Source organism: Mus musculus, chromosome 4, assembly GCF_000001635.26.
Source record: "Mus musculus strain C57BL/6J chromosome 4, GRCm38.p6 C57BL/6J".
Classification (NCBI taxonomy): Eukaryota; Metazoa; Chordata; class Mammalia; order Rodentia; family Muridae; genus Mus; species Mus musculus.
In genome coordinates, this window is record NC_000070.6 from 144,092,405 (window position 1) to 144,110,427 (window position 18,023).

The 18,023-nt window shown below is 42.1% G+C and overlaps 1 protein-coding gene across 2 annotated transcripts; it reads left to right on the forward strand.

Moving 5' to 3' along the window:
- Nucleotides 1-7,475: 7,475 nt before the first annotated feature.
- Gm13102 (predicted gene 13102) lies at nt 7,476-17,697 on the forward strand. Of its 2 annotated transcripts, none has more exons than NM_001085419.1 (4): nt 7,476-7,576; nt 14,104-14,413; nt 14,915-15,514; nt 16,304-17,697. In NM_001085419.1, the coding sequence occupies exons 2-4, from the start codon at nt 14,127-14,129 to the stop codon at nt 16,917-16,919; spliced, it is 1,503 nt and encodes a 500-aa protein (NP_001078888.1). In that variant the 5' UTR covers nt 7,476-7,576; nt 14,104-14,126; the 3' UTR covers nt 16,920-17,697. The 2 variants fall into 2 exon arrangements, with proteins under 2 accessions (NP_001078888.1, XP_017175368.1); XM_017319879.1 differs by lacking the exon at nt 7,476-7,576 and having other exon boundaries at nt 14,112-14,413; nt 16,304-16,887; nt 17,105-17,197.
- Nucleotides 17,698-18,023: the final 326 nt, after the last annotated feature.

Sequence of the window (18,023 nt, forward strand, 5' to 3'; positions counted from 1 at the left end):
AGAATGTTGTTTTTATGTTGACCATTCAGGAGTAATCAAAGATTCTATGGCTAAACTTAGAGAACGCCTAGATATACGTAAAAAAGAAAGAGAGAGCCAACAAGGATGGTTTGAAAGCTGGTTTAATAAGTCCCCTTGGCTCACCACTCTCCTCTCCACCATAGCAGGACCTTTAATTACACTTATGCTTTTGCTTACTTTTGGCCCATGCATCCTTAATAAGTTAGTGGCTTTTATTAGAGAAAGGATAAACGCAGTACAAGTTATGGTACTAAAACAACAAAATCGGGTCCTTCAGGAGGTTGAAAACTCGTTCTAAGATTAGAACTATCTTCTAGAAGAAGTGGGGAATGAAGAATAAAAATTTTTACTGAACTCTTCTTCACCCCAGAGCCCCGACCCCTCCCATCTAGAAGTTGTTCTCGGAACACTCCTAAACTTTTCACCCCAGAATGCATTCCTGAACTCCTCATCCTACAGTTCGAACCCTCCCAACTAAAAACTGTTCCAAGAACATTTTTAAGATAAAGGCCTCCTAAAACAACCTCAAAACAACCGGGTACATTGCCAAATGAAGGACATGACCCCTTAGTTATGTAGAATCCTTTGGCAGAACCCCTTGTCCCTTGGCAGAACTCCCTAGTGATGTAAACTTGTACTTTCCCTGCCCAGTTCTCCCCCTTTGAGTTTTACTATATAAGCCTGTGAAAAATTTTGGCTGGTCGTCGATTCTCCTCTACACCACTAGGTGCCACTAGGTGTATGAGTTTCGACCCCAGAGCTCTGGTTGTCTTTGTGCTTTCATGTCGCTGCTTTATTAAATCTTACATTCTACATTTTATATATGGTCTCAGTGTCTTCTTGGGTCCTCGGCTGTCCCGGGACTTAAGTGCCTGAGTGGGGATCTCCCCTTGGGGGTCTTTCAGTGGAGGGAATAGGGAAATTTTGGGATAGCATTTGAAATGTAAATAAGAAAATATGTAATAAAAAAAGAGAAAAAAAAAAGAAATGTAATTATCAAAACTCACTTGATATTTCCCCAAACACAGTATTTCACTAGTTTTTTTAATATCTTCTACCACCATGATTCTTTGAAAAATACCGATATTTTATGTATTTATATTTTAATATTTATATTTGAATTAGAAGATAGCCTCGTCACTGCCACCTTGTCTCTAGTCCGTACAACCCATGTCATTTCACACCATCCTACCCACACTACTCTCAATTTCATTACCTCTTTATTAGTACATGTATATGTGTGTGGATGAATATATAATAAAAAATTATGCTTATGGCCTTTTGCTAGGCTTGCTCTCTGATTTGCTCCTAATTTACTTAACCTATTTAAACTATTTATTCTGTTTGCCACATGGCTGGTTAACTCTTCTCAGTTTCATAAGTCCGATTTCTTTCAAGTTTGGCCTCTGAATATCTCAAAGAGTTCCAATTGCTCTACCAGAACTCCCACCTTCTATATCCTGCCTTTTGCTAATAGGCCATTTACTCTTTCTTCTTTTTTTTTTTTTTTATGGTTTTTTTGAGACAGGGTTTCTCTGTATAGCCCTGGCTGTCCTGGAACTCACTTTGTAGACCAGGCTGGCCTTGAACTCAGAAATCTGCCTTCCTCTGCCTCCCCAGTGCTGGGATTAAAGGCGTGTGCCACCACGCCTGGCTACATTTAATCTTTCTTAAAAGGTGATGCTTCATCATAGCACACAAGAGATTATTCCTATACGCTATGCTAGAAGGCTAGAGTTGTATGTTATTTGTAGTGAGGGGGTGTTGTAGTTTCCCCCTTTTCAATACTGACTTGACCCAGTTGGGAGGTCAATCAACGGGGTCTGTAAGAGAGAGAGAGAATAGAGACATGGGAAAGAGACATGAAGAATGGAGACAAGACAGGCTATCTGTTCAAGGATCAAGTATCTAGTCTTGAGTCTCAAGTCTACTTTATTGAAAGGCAACTATGGGTATATAAGCACAAGCTGGGGAGTGCAGCTGGAGCCACTTAACCAGAGGTCCAGGATGTATAGGAGAAAAACAAGATGTTATCAGAGTGTGTTCAGCAGTGGTGGTCTTCTTGCAAAACATCAGGCTAGGAAAACAAGTCTCTTGTCAGGGTGGTTAAGTACCGCCTGTAAATAAATAGCCCAAGATGGCTCCAGAGATGATAGCTGCTTTCTGCTAAGAGTCAGCTCCCAACACTGACTAATCTGATGGCAAGGAACGGAAAAGAGAAGAGGCCAGTGCCCCCCAAGTGCTGGGATTAAAGGCATGTGCCACCACTGCCTGGCTTGACAAATGTATTCTTAACAAAATAAGACAGAAACATTCATATTACTTTAAAATCTTCATTTCTGCAACTGGTTATGTGGCCTTAGCTGGTATTTATAACTACCTCCATTTACTATCCATTCTGTATTTCCTTCACCCTGGACAAGCACCTGAGAAGGTCTTGGCTCTTTTCCTGGAGGATTGACCCATACCTTCATTCCTGCTGGATCTGTGTCCTTTGTCATTCTATTTGTATTAGGCTGTTGTAGTTTCCCATTGACTTTAATCACAGGACATGGTAGTCCTAAGAGACGCCCTAAGGGATCTCCTACACTCCAGACATAATCCTCCATTGGGGAGAGACAATCCAAATTTCCCATGGTAATCTGGATCTATCACCACTCCTAACACTGTTATTCCTTTCTCAGCCTGTTGCTTTAAGGCCATTAGAAGCCCAAAATGACCAGGAGGACATCTGAGCTTCCAGTTCAATGGAATATTTGTTGTGACTCCTAGTAGGAGCACCCCTACCCCTCAAACTAAAATTTCTAGGCCAGTAGAACGTAGAGTTGTGGGGACAGGAAGCAAATTTTTTTCCTAGAGGGTCACTGGAACTGATAGTGTGTGGAACTATTCCATTTTCTTCCCCTTAATTCCTGGACCCATATATCCTGGCTATAGGAGAAACTGTACCATATATCAGATGCTGATTCAAAGCATATACTGCCTTCTGAAGAACTCTGTCCCAGCCCTCCAGCCTGTTCCCACCAAATTGGTGAGGTAAGTGTGTCTTCAAAAGGCCATTTCATCTTTCTATCAGACCACCTGCTTCAGGATGATGGGAAACATGGTAAGACCAGTGGATTCCATGTTCATGGGGCCACAGTCATACTTCTCTGACTGTGAAATGAGTTCCTTGGTCAGAAGCAATACTGTGTAAAATACTATGATACATAGATTCTGTGATTGCATGGATGGTATTTTTGGCAGAAGCGTTACATGCAGGAAAGGCAAATCCATAACCATAATAAGTATCTATTCCAGCAAGAACAAAACTTTGTCCTTCCCATGGAAGAAATGGTCCAACGTAGTCAACCTGTCACCAGATTTCTAACTGGTCACCTGGAGGAATGGTGCCATATCTGGGGCTCAGGGTTTGTTTCTGCTGTTGGCAGATCTGTTATTCAGAAACAGCAGTAGCCAGGTCAGCTTTGGTGAGTGGAGGTCTGTGTTGGTGAGTCCAAGCAAAACCTCCATCTTAGTCATCATGGCCACTTTGTTCATGTGCCCATTGAGCAATGACAGTGATGCCTGGGGAAAGAGGCTGATTATCCACAGAATGGGTCATCCTATCCACTTGATTATTGACCTCCTCCTGAGCTGAACTCACCTTTTTGTGATCATTTACATTGGACACAAATATCTTCACATCCTATTGCCATTAGGTGTGCACACTTCTTCCCCAAATATTTTTCTCACCAATTTTCCAATCATGACCTTTCCAAATTCTGACTATAGATCCAATCCTTTGGCTACAGCCCCTGAATCAGTAAATAATCTTACATTCGGCCATTTCTTCTTCCAAACAAACTAATACTATGTGTACTGCTGGAAGTTCTGCCCACTGTAAGGATTTTCGTTCACCTGTGTCTTTCAGGGTTGTCCCGGAAAGAGGTTGTAATGCTCTTTCTTTCTCTCTTCTTTCTTCCTTTCTTTCTTCCTTCCTTTCTTTCTTCCTTCCTTTCTTCCCTCCTTCCTTCTTTCCTTCCTTCCTTCCTTCCTTCCTTCCTTCCTTCCTTCCTTCCTTCCTTCCTTCCTTCCTTCCTCTCTCTCTCTCTCTCTTTCTTTCTTTTCTTTTTTAAGACTCAGTTCTTTGGTTTACATTTGGCTTTGAATTCTATAAACTCCTGCTTTGCATGGAGAGGTGAGAACTTACAGGTATGTGCTACTAAGCCTGGCTGGCTATCATTTCATAATCCTATGTTAAACCAATCTTTAATACGTGGAGGATTATTAACTCTCAACCAAATCTTGATTCTTCATGATCATTTCTATTACTGGTTAGAGAAAGATAGGGATGAACTGTTACAAAGAGCTTAATGGCGACATTGTGCCCTTAGTAGGGCAGTTGGTAAGGATATGAGATTTCATTTGTTTGTTCCTCCAACTATATACAAAGCACAGATGTGAATATGTGTGCTCTACATGTAACCTTTGCTTGGCAGATGCATTTCACACTAAATACATTATTTTAACATCTTCTTTGTGTGTTGGGAGCTATTAAGACAACTCTAGATCTCTGAATTGGGCCTCTCCCCCTGAGAAGAAAAGGGGGTCAAAAGCGGGCCACCAACACATGGATTCCAAGAACCACGGGATGTTCCAGCACTAGGTCAAAACCTATGTCCTGACCACACCCTGATACCACCAAGTTCCAGCTTCCCTCTGTAGCTGCCAAAAGAAAGAATTCCTATTGCACCCCCTCCCATAAGTACTTCTCCTTTTGCTTGTATTGCCCTACCCCTCCCACTGATAAGTATCTGTACTTCCCCTTTTGCTTGTGCATTTAAACCTTGGAACTTTCTCAATACATTGGGGTCTTGATACAACATCAGAACGGTTTCCCTGTCATTATTCGTACAAGACCCTCGTCTCTCTCTACCCCCCATTTGGTTATTAGGAGGAGGTCCCCTTGAGATCCTCGAATAACTGGACCTGCTGGACGGGTCATTTGTGAGGCTTCAAGATAGATTCTTGGGCCTCAGGCCTTCTAGACTTGCATGTTTGCACAAGAACACACCCCATTCCTATTTTCAAATTATTCTGCAAAGTTACCATCACCCAGAAGCATTTTTAGCCATAAAGCGTGGTGGAAACAAATTCCTCAAAACCTGGTGGGAAAGGTTGTAGTACTTTTATTTATTCCTAAATGGCAAAGAGCAAATAAATGTTACCAAGGGCCTGCATTTGTTCGTTCATACAAACACTTTTGCACTAACCTTTTCAGTCTGGCAAGCATATCCTTAGCTCCCTGTGGAACCCAAGTAAGATGCAACTTGATGTTCCTTGCTCTGGGTCCTCTGGAGGTGAGCTGTGCAGTGCAGGCTTTGTTGTCTAAGCAGTGCATGTCTGTGTGTGGGGGGGGTCCACACAGATTTGGTTCTTGACTGGAAGATTCTCTGCTGGGCCCTCGGGAGGTGAGAATTTTGCAGAGCAAGATGAGAGTTTTTAAGCTAAATTCAGTCAATTACAACTAAGGGGTTCCACATATTGTTTCATGCACTTCTTTTATCCCTTGCATGCACACACTCACTCTCTATGGCCTGGTTTCATAGTTATGCAGGGCTTCAGGAGGGTCCACCACTGACTAGGGTCTTGGGTATAAAATTTTCTTTATCACTCACACCCTTTAATTCTACCACCTGGTATCGGCAACCAGGTGAAGCATAGCTGTGGCAGACCCCGAGCTGGCAATTTCCACAACTTCTGGAAAAATGCCCTATGAGGCTAAGTACTCTTTACACCTTCATTTGAAAGGGTCACATCTTCAAAAATGATTTGTACTCAGCTTCTGGGCTGGCCCCATCTGAAACACTCTGTGGGTCCTAAGAAATCTAAGACTGCATCTCTTTGTCTGCCTGTAGGGACAAAATTGAGAGGTTGAAGCTGTTGTTTGAGGACAGAAAACAACAGTTTTGCTCATGCCCCATTTGTTTGCATTGTGCACACTCCCTGTTTGAATAAATGTAGTTAGCATCCCAGCAACTTTGTATGTATCCAAGGCATAAGCCCCCTCTACAAACAATGCACCTGCAGCCTCAGAATGTCCATGAAGCCAAGCTTGTACAGGGCTACGCATACTTCCATCAGTAACAAAGAGTTTACATCTCTCTGTCCCCAGTAATTATTAATTATAGGCAATTTCTGTTCAAGTGTCTGAGTAAGCATATCTAGGCATGAATCACTTTAGGGCCAATTAAGTCTGAAAGGGCATGGGTACTTGAAGTTGAATTATTTTCATTATTTTGGAAATCTATGTGAGCCCATAGGTTCAGTTCATTCAATAAAAGTTCACAAACCTGGATATATCTGGCCCAGACCCGTACTACCTATAAACCTTGTATAGGCACTCAGCCTTTCATTCCTGAATCATCCAGGACAGTGTTCCTCCCTGTTAACGGACCTATCCAGAACACCCATGATTTCACTGTCTTGGGCCATTCACAGTGCTTCAGGAAGAGCATCTTGGCTCAAATATTTGCTTTTAAGAAAAGGAGCCAGGCATGATGGTGAACATTTTGAATCTCAGCATTCCAGAGGCTGTAGAGGAGAGGGACAAATGCCAAGCCTGTGAAGGAGAGCCCCAGAGCATCAGGGCCAGAGCATCATGACCAGCCTGGATGTGAAGTAGATAAACTAGGATGAGGAAGGAGATTGAGATCAATTCTAAAGACAACAGCCTCATCTCTTCAGCCTGCTGTGAGACACCCCCACTGAAGTGGAAACTTAAGGTTCTTTGGAAGGTCAGATGAGTGGAATATTGTTTTGCTGGTGCAAACACAGAAGGAATGATTCACTAAAGCAGGCACACGTAAAAGGCTAAGGAAGACTGGTGAAGGAATATTTAGCTGAAGCAGAAAGAAGTGAAAAGTGCTTCTGCTAAAGGAAGCAGGGGGAAAAATGCATAATGAAGGATTCTTTGGTAATGCCATCCTTATGTTGCTCTTCCTTACATTGCCTACTTGAGCACCGTTTATTTGGAGTCCAAATTCAACTACAGATTAGCATTAAATGCAGTTGAGTTTCTTCTACCTGTGAAGTGGAGACTTACCTGTTCCTTGGAAAGCAGTTTGGATGGTGTTTTGCTAGGGCAACACATGAATGATTGTTTAGTTGAAATGAACAGGTATAAAAGACTCTGTAGTGGCTATTCCTGGTTGTCAACTTGACTATTTGGAATGAACTACAATCCAGAATTGGAAAGCTCACCAGTGACACTAACCTGGAGGCTGGGAGGTAGAAGTTTCTGATCTGGATCTTGGTATGGAGATCTTGAAGCATAGTGGCTATGGATTCCAGAAGATAAGGACAGGGAGTTCAAGGCCATCTGGGATTAAAGGTGTGGTGGCATATACCTTTAATCTAGGCTACACCTTCTGCTGGAGTCCATATAAGGGCGTTGGAAGAAGGGAAACTCCGTCTTTTGCCTGCTTGCCCTGTGGGACTGAGCGACTGTTAGATCCTTGGACTTCCATTCACAGCTACTACTGGAACATTGTTGGGAATTGGGCTGCAGACTGTAAGTCATCAATAAGTTCCTTTACTATATAGAGACTAGCTATAAGTTCTGTGACTCTAGAGAACCCTGACTAATACAGACTCCTAAAGGAATTTTGCATGAAACAGTCACAGGAGACAGGATATTCTGCTAAAGCAAGCATGAGAAAACACAAGTAATGAAACATTTTGTGCTAATGACTTGCATGTTTTGGCATGCTTTACATTGCATAGTTGAGCTGCATATGTCCAGATTCCGTAGAGAGAAATGCATGGAAAAAATTCTTTTCTTGTATAGCAGTTTCTTGCCACTCCTGAGGATTTGGGCTCTTTGGCAGTGATGTTAACTTAGACAGGGGAATGTGGTGAAGCAAGACCTATGAAAGACACATGATGTTTGGAAAGAGTTTACAAAGGATTCCCCAGACAGTGATGGAGGCTGAGCTTGGCTTGTTTATAGTTCTGTCTCTGCAATGCCTGTGAGTCTCAAGTATTTGCTAATTATTCCTGCCCTGATGAGGCACAACAATGAAATTCTCCATGAATTCTGCTTGGTCCCTCTTGCTGATTCCAGCCTAGGCCAAGGTCTGGCTCTTTCTGCTAGGTAGTTCCACCACTGCTGTTTGGTGTTTGCTAAGCAGACTGTAAAGGACTGGACTGTTGGTATATCCATGAAGTGTTTTTGAGTGTATGTACCTGCTGCTTCTGACCATTCAACACAGATTGGATTTGTTCTAAAAAACCTTTCTAAACAAGCCCACTTCCCCTTTTATCCTTTCTTTCCCATTACCTCTTGGGGTGGTGGGCTATATTGGAGGTCAGAGGTTTTTTGTTTGTTTGTTTGTTTGTTTCAGGAGAACAAGACTTTATTCATGTTTTGAGGCTAAGTGAGATGTCAGTGGTTAAGGGCACTGGTTGTAATTGCATAGCACCTTTTTTCACCCACATGGCAGCTCATGCCCAGTTCCAGGGAATTTTCATCTTAATTCAGAAAGCATGGATACATACTACACATGCATGAAAGAATGTCTATTACAGTAGTATATAGGTATCTGTGAATGGTGCTCACAGGAGGGGAGGTTAAAGTTTTTACGAACCATATTAAAAATCAGTATTTGAAAAAAAAAGTTCATTTGATATGGTCTAAGCACACCAAATTACACACAAACACACACACACACACACACACACATGTGTGCCACAAAAACATAAACATGTGCACAGAGAGAAGAGACAGAGTGTGACATGAGAGAGAGAGAGAGAGAGAGAGAGAGAGAGAGAGAGAGAAAGAGAGAGAGAAAATCCAGCATGTCTACATCACTAAATGCTGTAGATAGAACAGAAACCATAGCTCTGTAGAGAATCAGGGTTACTGATTCTCAGGAATCATTTCCAATTGGCTGCATCTTTAGAATTACTGCCTAGCAAAAATAGATACAAGCCATCCTCCTGCCTCATCCATCTGAGTAGATAACATGCTGAGAGGACAGAGCTTCCAATTCACCTACATATTCCAAAAGAGAATGTGCATTAGTGACAATATGGTTGCCACACATTTTCAGAGGATTTTTGAGGAGGAGTTTTTGTGTGCATGTCTAGTGTCAGGAACAGAGTAAAGGCAATGTGGTACACTCTCAGAACCATGCACATCACCTGTGAAGAAAACTCATCCAGGTGTGTTGGTTCATAACATCTAACCTCCTGGGTAGAATATTGAGGCTGGAGGATTGTTGCTAATAGGAGTTCCAGATAACCATAGCTAATGTGAAAAGAGTTCCTGAAAAATAAATTCATAAAGGCAGTATGTAAAGAGCCACTAAATTAAGGAACAGATAAAACTCAGTGAAGCAGACTGACTGGTTTAGTTCATGGGTTCTCAGCTATCAAGCCAGTGTCAGTTTTTTGGCTTTACCAAAAGGAACTATATCTTTTTTCCCTTTTTTTCAAGGTAGGGTTTCTCTGTGTAACCCTGGCTGTCCTGCAACTCACTCTGTAGACCAGGCTGACCTTGAAATAGGCCTCTCTCTGCCTCCTAAGTGCTGGGATTAAAGGGTGCACTACCACTCTCAGGCTGAACTATTTAGACCAGGTTAATGAAAAATATCTCATGCAGACTGGTGTCAAACACATTGAGACCTCCTTGCTTCTTCCTATGATGGGTTTGGGTTAAAGTGTGACATAAACCCTTTCCTCTGGTTGTTTTTTTTTTTTTTCTTCTCAATTTTAGAGTTTGTTTTGAGTTAGGGTGTCCTTGTGCCTTGAACTCCCCTGAGGTGACATGCAGGACTTAAACTCAGAAAGATTAGACTGTGCCTCACAAGATTTGGTATGAAAGGCCTATATATAACACAATAATATCTGCAAAACACATCAAGCTGTTTTGCATTATTTTAGGCATATATGTTTTCCTTGCTTATATGTTAGCATGGACTACCCTAAGAAAGCAGAAGAGAGAGACAGATCTGCTATAACAGGAGTTGTAAATAGTTATGAACTCATATTTGGAAGCTAGGACTAGAATGCTGATCCTGTGGAAGACCAATTCTTTGGTTTTTCGAGACAGGGTTTCTCTGTGTAGCCCTGGCTGATCCTGGAACTCACTCTGTAGACCAGGCTGGCCTTGAACTCATAAATCCACCTGCCTCTGCCTCCCAAGTGCTGGGATTAGAGGCCTGTGCCACCACGACTGGCAAGCAATTCTTGAAAAGTCTGAGCCATTTATAAAGACTGTAAACCGTTTTGAACTCATATCCTGCAATGATTTCATCAAAGGCAAAACTGGTCTAGAAGTCAAATCATATAAAGATAGATGAGAAAGAGAGATACAGAGAGACAGACACAGAGAGACAGAGACAAAGACAGACAGAGACAGAATGACAGAGAGAAACAGATATACTTAAAACTCACTTGGTGAATGTTTCTTCATTTATGGGTCCTCCATTGCCTGCCTGGAGATCTAATCATACTGGACATATTCTATCTCCTACAACCACACTCAAATCTGTTACTGAGGTGTACCTCTCAGCTCAGGCTACATAATAGTTCCAGAGAGGCCAGGTAGTGGTGGTGCACAACTTTAATCCCAGCACTTGGGAGGCAGAGGCAGAGGCAGAGGCAGAGGCAGGCAGATTTCTGAGTTCAAGGTCAGCCAGGACTAAAGAATGAGTTCCAGGACAGCCAGGACTACAAGGAAACCCTGTCTCTGCCCCCTTTAAAAACAAAACAAAACAAAACAAAAAAAAAACAAAAAAACAGAAAAACAAAACCAAAAAGACTGAACCAAACCAAACAAAACAAAAAAAAATTCTAGAGAGACAAAATCTACTGGCTCAAAGTTTGAGAAGTATCCTGGATGGGCTTTGGACATAGACCTCAGTTTTATACATTCCCTGATGAAGATCTGATTCACTCAACTAGGTAAAAATAAGATTAAGTGGGTGGAGAGTTCGTTCATCCTATCAGGAAGCCACTTTGTCCTGAGTGGTGTGGCAAAAAAAAAAAAAGGGGGGGGGGAGGTTTGAGGGGGAAGGGTATAAAGGACTCAATTGGCTCCACAAGACACTCTGATCCTTGGAGTGTGGTGTGACTGCATGAACTTGCTGAGACTGGTGCTTTTGATAGACTGTCCATAGCAGGCAATCATTCATGGCCTTCAGGACAAGGACACCCCATCCAAAAGGGTCCATTTCATCTTGATTGTGTGTGTGTGTGTGTATTTCCTGTGATTGCTTGCTTTTCTTGTGTGGTTATTTTGAATCAGCCAATCTCATTTAGCCCAGGATAGCCAGAAGTCCATATGTAGCCAAGACTCATGAAAGACTGAATGTTAATTTTCTACCTCCTGAGATCTGAAGCTACCCTGTCCTTCTTGTTTATTGGCTAAGGAGGCAATATTCAAGGACTCTGGCTCACTGTGCAAACACCATATATCCTCATCTACTGTAATCTACCTTAGAAAAATTTTTATTCAAATGAATATAGATTCATAAAATGACTAAAGAAAATTCTATAGGGAAGAACACTTGGGTATGAGTTCAACTAAAGCATGAAACTGACAATCTGACTCATGCATTTTCTGGTTTAATAGATTGACTGATTGAATTTTACTTTCTAACACTAGCTCACTATCCCCTACCTCAACCCTTCCCCCACTTCCATAGCCTTCTGCTCTGAGTAGGTGAACCCTTTCTGGGTATCTCCCCACACTATCACATGAAGTCTGCAGATTAGGTGCTTGTCTGAAGAATATATCACACATACATGCAACTGCTTTTCAGAGAGACTACTTAAGCATTTGTATGGGCCTATATGAAACCAAGCTGTATTAAAGCTACATATGTGTGGGGAACCTATGTCCTGTCTCTGTATGTGATGGTACTTCAGTGTCAAGGACCCTAAGGGTCTACATTATTTGAAAGTTATCTTCTTCCTGTTGAGTACCTATCCCCTTCGATGCCTGCACACCTACTCCCTATTCTTCCCCAAACTCCATTAATTTTTTGTCTGTGGGTCCCTGATTCAGCTGCTGGATGGATCCTCTCAGAATAGGAATTCTAGACTCATGTCTGCAATCATAAATAACAGAGTATTATTTATGATTTTAAGAATTGGTGCTTGTCCATGGGAATGGTCTTGTTCTGGGATCATTATTATTTGGCTATTCCTTCAGTCTCTGTTCCATCCTCCATCCTGGCATTTCTTGTACACAGGATGAATTTTGGGTCAAAGTTTTGGGGTTGGGTTATTGTCCCTGTTGTTCCACTGGGGTTTCTGCCTGGCTAAAGTAGATGGCCTCTTCAGGGTCCATTTCCCTTATGCTGAGTGTAACAGTTAAGGTCACCCTCTTGATTATTGGGCAACTGCCTTATCTCAGTTTTCTGTCTGATTCTGGAGATAGCCAGAACTAATCATCCCTGTCATCTTCAGATTTGCATTCATACCCATGGCCATCTTGCATCTTTCCTGCCTCTGCGCACACCTGATCCTGACCCCAAGCATTATCCTCCCCATCCTCTCCCGCACCATTTCCTCCTTCCATCAGCCTCTTATGATTATTGTATCTTGCTTCTATGTGATATTCAAGCATCCTAACATGTTCCTTCCTTCTTGTTAGCTTCTTTGTATCTGTGGAGTATAGCATGGGTACCCTGTATATTGAGGCTAATATCCACTTATTAGTGAGTATATACCATGCATGTACTTTATGCACTGAATTATCTTACTCATCATTTTATCCTGCTATTGTATTCATTTTCCTCCACAATTTATGCTGTCTTTGATTTTAATAAATGCATACTAATCCATTGTGTAGATGTACCCCTTTGTCTTTATCAGTCGTCATCTGTGGTCATCTCTGGTTATACCCAGTTTGGTGCTATTAACAGAAAGCTTCTATAAACATAGTTGAACAAGTGTCTTTGTGCCATGACAATCTTTGAGGTCACCAGAGAATGTAGGTCCCATCAGGAGAGCACTCTGCTCAGGGCAGCTTAACTTGCCCCACAGGACTCATCAAGTGGAAAAGTTGAGTGGCTTTTCTCAACTTCAGGATCCACAAGTCTGTTTAAGGTGGGAGGAGAGGTGGCAAGGCAATTGTTGCTCCCCTGAGATAACAGGCTGCTCAAGGTAGCTTGACATTCCCCAAAAAACTCGCTGATCAGGGAATATGAGAGAGGGAATGGATATTTACCTGTACAGTTTCTAATCCACAGGTCTGCTGAAAGTGGCAGGAGATTGCATATATCCAGAGGGAATACAGGGTACTTTGGGCAGATTAGAATGCCTGAGATGACACTATGAGGAGGGAAGATGGTGGGGAAGGGAAGATTACCTGAGGGTTCAGATTGCCCAGGTCTGATGAAGGTGGGAGGAAAGGTGATGGGAGGAAGGAAGGAACTCTTCAATAGCAGGCTGTTCAGGACCTCAATGCATTCAATCTCTTAAAAGACAGGTTAGAGCTCAGCATGGCTCCTGCTTCTAAAGCTTATGAAAGTAAAATTTGTATCTGTTTTATAAGATATATTTTTGTTACATTGATTGTAGTAAAAGCTTGATTGTTTCCCACAAAAGCGTCACAATCAGCTGGGCGGTGGTGGCACACGTCTTTAATCCCAGCACTTGGGAGGCAGAGGCAGGAGAATTTTTGAATTCAAGTCCAGCCTGGTCTACAAAGTGAGTTCCAGGACAGCCAGGGATATACAAAGAAACCCTGTTTCTAAAACCAAAAGCCAAAAGTGTCAGAATCAAGTGTGAGTCTCCTGTTACAGAGTAGAGTAGGACTCACAGGGAATATTGGATCGGAATGGGCAGAATATCATGGAAGATGTGTGGAAATGGGTCCTTATATATTACCAGGAGGACCTTGAAGGAATGGTGGCAATGAGAAAGACAGATATTGAGTTATCTGAAATACAACAAGGTTTCCAATATCATCAGACCAGTGATTGGTCGGTCCTCTGCCTGGTTTATGTATTTGGGATGAGGTGGGGGTAAGAGGCTTGCTAAAAGTGTTTGAGATGAAATATTTTCTTCCTTTGGATGTTTCCTTAGCATCAGCCTACCTGAAAGCTACAATGAGCTTCAAGGACCCACCAACACTCCAGCAGCTGGCAAGAAGAAGCCTGCTAAAAGATGAAGCCTTGACTATCTCTGCTCTGCCGAACCTGCCTGTGCAACTCTTCCCACCACTCTTCAAGGATGCATTCACCAGCAGACAACGTAAGATCCTGAGCCTGATGGTGGCAACATGGCCCTTCCCAGTCCTTCCTGTGGGAGCTCTGTGTGGGATTGATCACCTGGAGACCCTGAAAGCTGTACTAGATGGCCTTGATTTGCTGATGTCACAAAAGGATCGACCTAGGTATGTGAGTCTAAGGTAGCAAGGAGGAATGTGTGTGGATGAGAGGAAGTGAATACAGGATTCACAATGGGTCCAAGGTGAATCAGAGGCTTTTTTTCAAAGATACATCTATTTATTATGTATAAGTACACTGTAGCTTTCTTCAGAAACACCAGAAGAAGGCATCAGGTCTCATTACAGATGGTTGTGAGCCACTATGTGGTTGCTGGGATTTGAACTCTGGAGCCCTGGAAGAACCATCTCTGTAGCCCAAATCAGAGGCTTCTGATTGTACAGGTCAGTATCTTGTAGAATGGAAACAAAGAGGCAGGACTCTGGTGTATGAAGGATAGCTGAAAACAGAAATAATGTATATGCAAAGAGTATGTCCCTGCCTCTTCCCCAGCCACTAAAAATGGAAACTTTGTTAAATGAATTGATTTAAGGGAAGTTGAATTATGGGTCATGCAGATTACACACTGTGTCTCCTGTCCTATGAATGTCCTTCTACTTTACCCACAGCAGGTGGAACCTACAAGTGCTTGATTTGCGAGATGCCCACCAGGACTTCTGGGATGGTTGGGCTGGACTACTTCATGAAGTCTGCTCTCAAGATGTCTTTGGCAAGAACCAACCAGTGGGAAATCATCCCATCCCAGGGGGGAAACAGACCATAAGTATAAAAATGAATCTTTCCCTCAAGTACTGCCGACGACACTCTCATTGTGAAAACCTAAACTATTTGTATTATTGGGCCAAGCAGAGAAAAGATGTGATACAGGTGATCTTTGAGAAGCTGGAGTTTACAGGCAAGCACTGTCTCCGACTGAAGTTGTGGCGGTTGTTGAAGTTGTCTTTTGTAGCCTCAATCCAGGAATTGACAATAAAGTCCATACACTGGGATATATATAACCTTGCATTGATAGCCTCTTGCCTGGGCCAGATGAAAAACCTCCAGAAACTCATTCTCATGAACATCAGGAGACCTTCTTCCCTTACGGACCTACAGGAAGCCCGTATTATTACAGAGATCTTTTCCGAGTTCTCCAAACTGCATAAGCTCCAGCATCTCTATGTGAATGATGTCTACTTCCTGAAAGAACGCCTGGACCTAATGCTCAGGTAAGAAAGGACAGAGAGCTTTGTCCATGGGTGAGGAAATTACTTTGTTATTGTTCTGCTTTATATAAAATAAGAGTTCATATAATTGCTTACATTTATGTAGTTGTGAGCTTAGCATATTTGATATAGTACTTTATGATGCTATTGCATCCTGACTTGTCACCTTAGTAAAACCAGACATCATGTAGGTGTCCGTGATTTTGAAAAGGTTTCTTGAGAAACCCTGATGATGGGAAAATTGATCTATAGAATATATGAGATGTTATACCACATGGCCTGTCATGTCAATTCTTTCCTCAGAACTATATGAACCGTTTGCATCTGCCTCTGACTTTCCATGGGTCAGAGGTATTTTGAGCACAGGTTGGGGCTGAGCAGATGGGAAATGAGTGAATTACAGTGGTCATAAGGAAGCCCTGTGAACAGAACAGAGTCTGTGTGGAAGCTGGAGCACATGGAGATAAATATTGGCAGAGCTGCAAATGGTTTGAGTGGTTTCCAGTTGAAGATTCTGGATTCTCCTGTTTATATCACCTGTCCCCAAATATGTTTTGTTTTTACTAGTTCATAGGGATCAGTAGAGCTGAGGCAGTAGCAGACAGTGATGACATATTTCATACATAGAAGAACATGGTAGCTCTCCATCAGGGAGCAACTTGGCCTTGATTTTAATAATGGTCTGACAATGACCTTTGGCTAAGGAAACTCTGCTACTTTGAAATAACAGCCTTTTCTCTGTCACTATTGAACTTGAGTGAGGTAAAGCCCTCTCTCTCTCTCTCTCTCTAGGTGTTTTGAGCGTCCATTAGAGACCCTTACTATCACTTATTGCAAGCTTTCAGAATCAGACATGAGGTATCTGTCCCAGTGTCCAAGCATCCATCAGCTCAAATACCTGGACATGAGTTACACCACATTCAAGCCTTCAAGTCATCGATTTCTAGGATTTCTCGGAAGCCTACTAGAAAGACTGACAGCTACTCTGCAGACATTAAAATTGGAGTGCTTTCACCTCACGGACTCCCGAATCCGTGACCTTCTGCCTGGGCTGAGCCAGTGTTCCCAGCTCACTGAAGTCGATTTTGTGGAGAACAAATTTTCCATGGTCAGCCTGAAAACGCTGCTGCAACATACTGCCAACCTCACACAGCTGACCCTGGAGAAGTACCCTGCACCTGATGAAGTCTATGATGACAGTCTTTGTGTTATTCCAGACAGATTTGTACAACTTTGTTCTGAGCTTATGAACACACTCAAGGGTGTAAGGCAGCCAAAGCAGGTCTACTTTGAGAGTACAATATATTCACCTAATTTTGAATACCTCGTGTATAATTTGGAGGGCATGGTATCTTCTGAGCCTTTAAGAAGGAGAGGTCGTGGGATGGTGATATATATCAGTGGGTAGGAACACCCGACTGCTCTTCCGAAGGTTAGAAGTTCAAATCCCAGCACCCACATGGTGGCTCACAACCATCCATAGCAAGATCTGACTCCCTCTTCTGGATTGTCTGAAGACAGCTACAGTGTACTTACATATAATAAATAAATGAATCTTTAAAAAGGAAAAAAAAATTAAAAAAAAAAGGAGAGGTCATTGCTGGGCTCTGATAAATGGAGGGCAGGTCTCAAGAGATTCATTAGAGTTATAGAACATATGTATTCAAGCATTTTGGAATGTACTTTTGGAAAGATAATTATTTCATTTTCTTTGAATGTCAGTCAAATTCTTCTGATTTGAGGTAGTTGTGTTGAGATGGAAAACCATGACCTTATTTTCAGCCTAATGTCTACAGTACAGACACACCCTTTAACAGCAATTGTATCTGAAAATTGTAGGGCTGCATTCCAGCACTGTCTGAGTATGAGGGACACTAGAAGTAGGGAAGGGGATAAAGAGTGAGGACATTATAAAGATCATAATGGACTTGAATAGGAGGTCTCTGTTTCATTCTCCCTGCAGATGGCACCCACCTTTTGGCTCTCCCCTTACTGTTCTAGAGTATATGGATATATTTTTATGAAGTATAAATCTGACTAAACTTGGAGTACTTTTGTATTAGACTGTTATCACTATTAAGCTGTATCTCTTTCTTGGGGAGGTCCAGTAGCCTGCTATTATCTTCTACCACCACTGTTACCATTATAATTTCTCATAGGTTCTAATAAATCTGTTTTGAATAAGCAATTGTTTGTTTTTGTTTTACTGAGTAAGTTCTCTGACAACATCATACTTGTGTATTGTGCTTACCCTGACCCAATAATCTTGTGTCCCCTTGTTTTTGCCTCTTCTGCCTCCTAGATCTTTCAGAGTAAATAGTGACCCAACATGGTCTTTCCTCGGAGAGGCTTTATAATCTTATCCTTCATGAGACCCTCTACAAAATGCTATATGGAATCTTTTGGAGATGTGGCTCAGAGGTAGGTAATGCTTGCTGCTCTTCCTGAGGAGCAGTGTTTGATTCCCTGTGCCTACAACCATCTGTATCTCCAATTCCAGGTGTCTGACCTT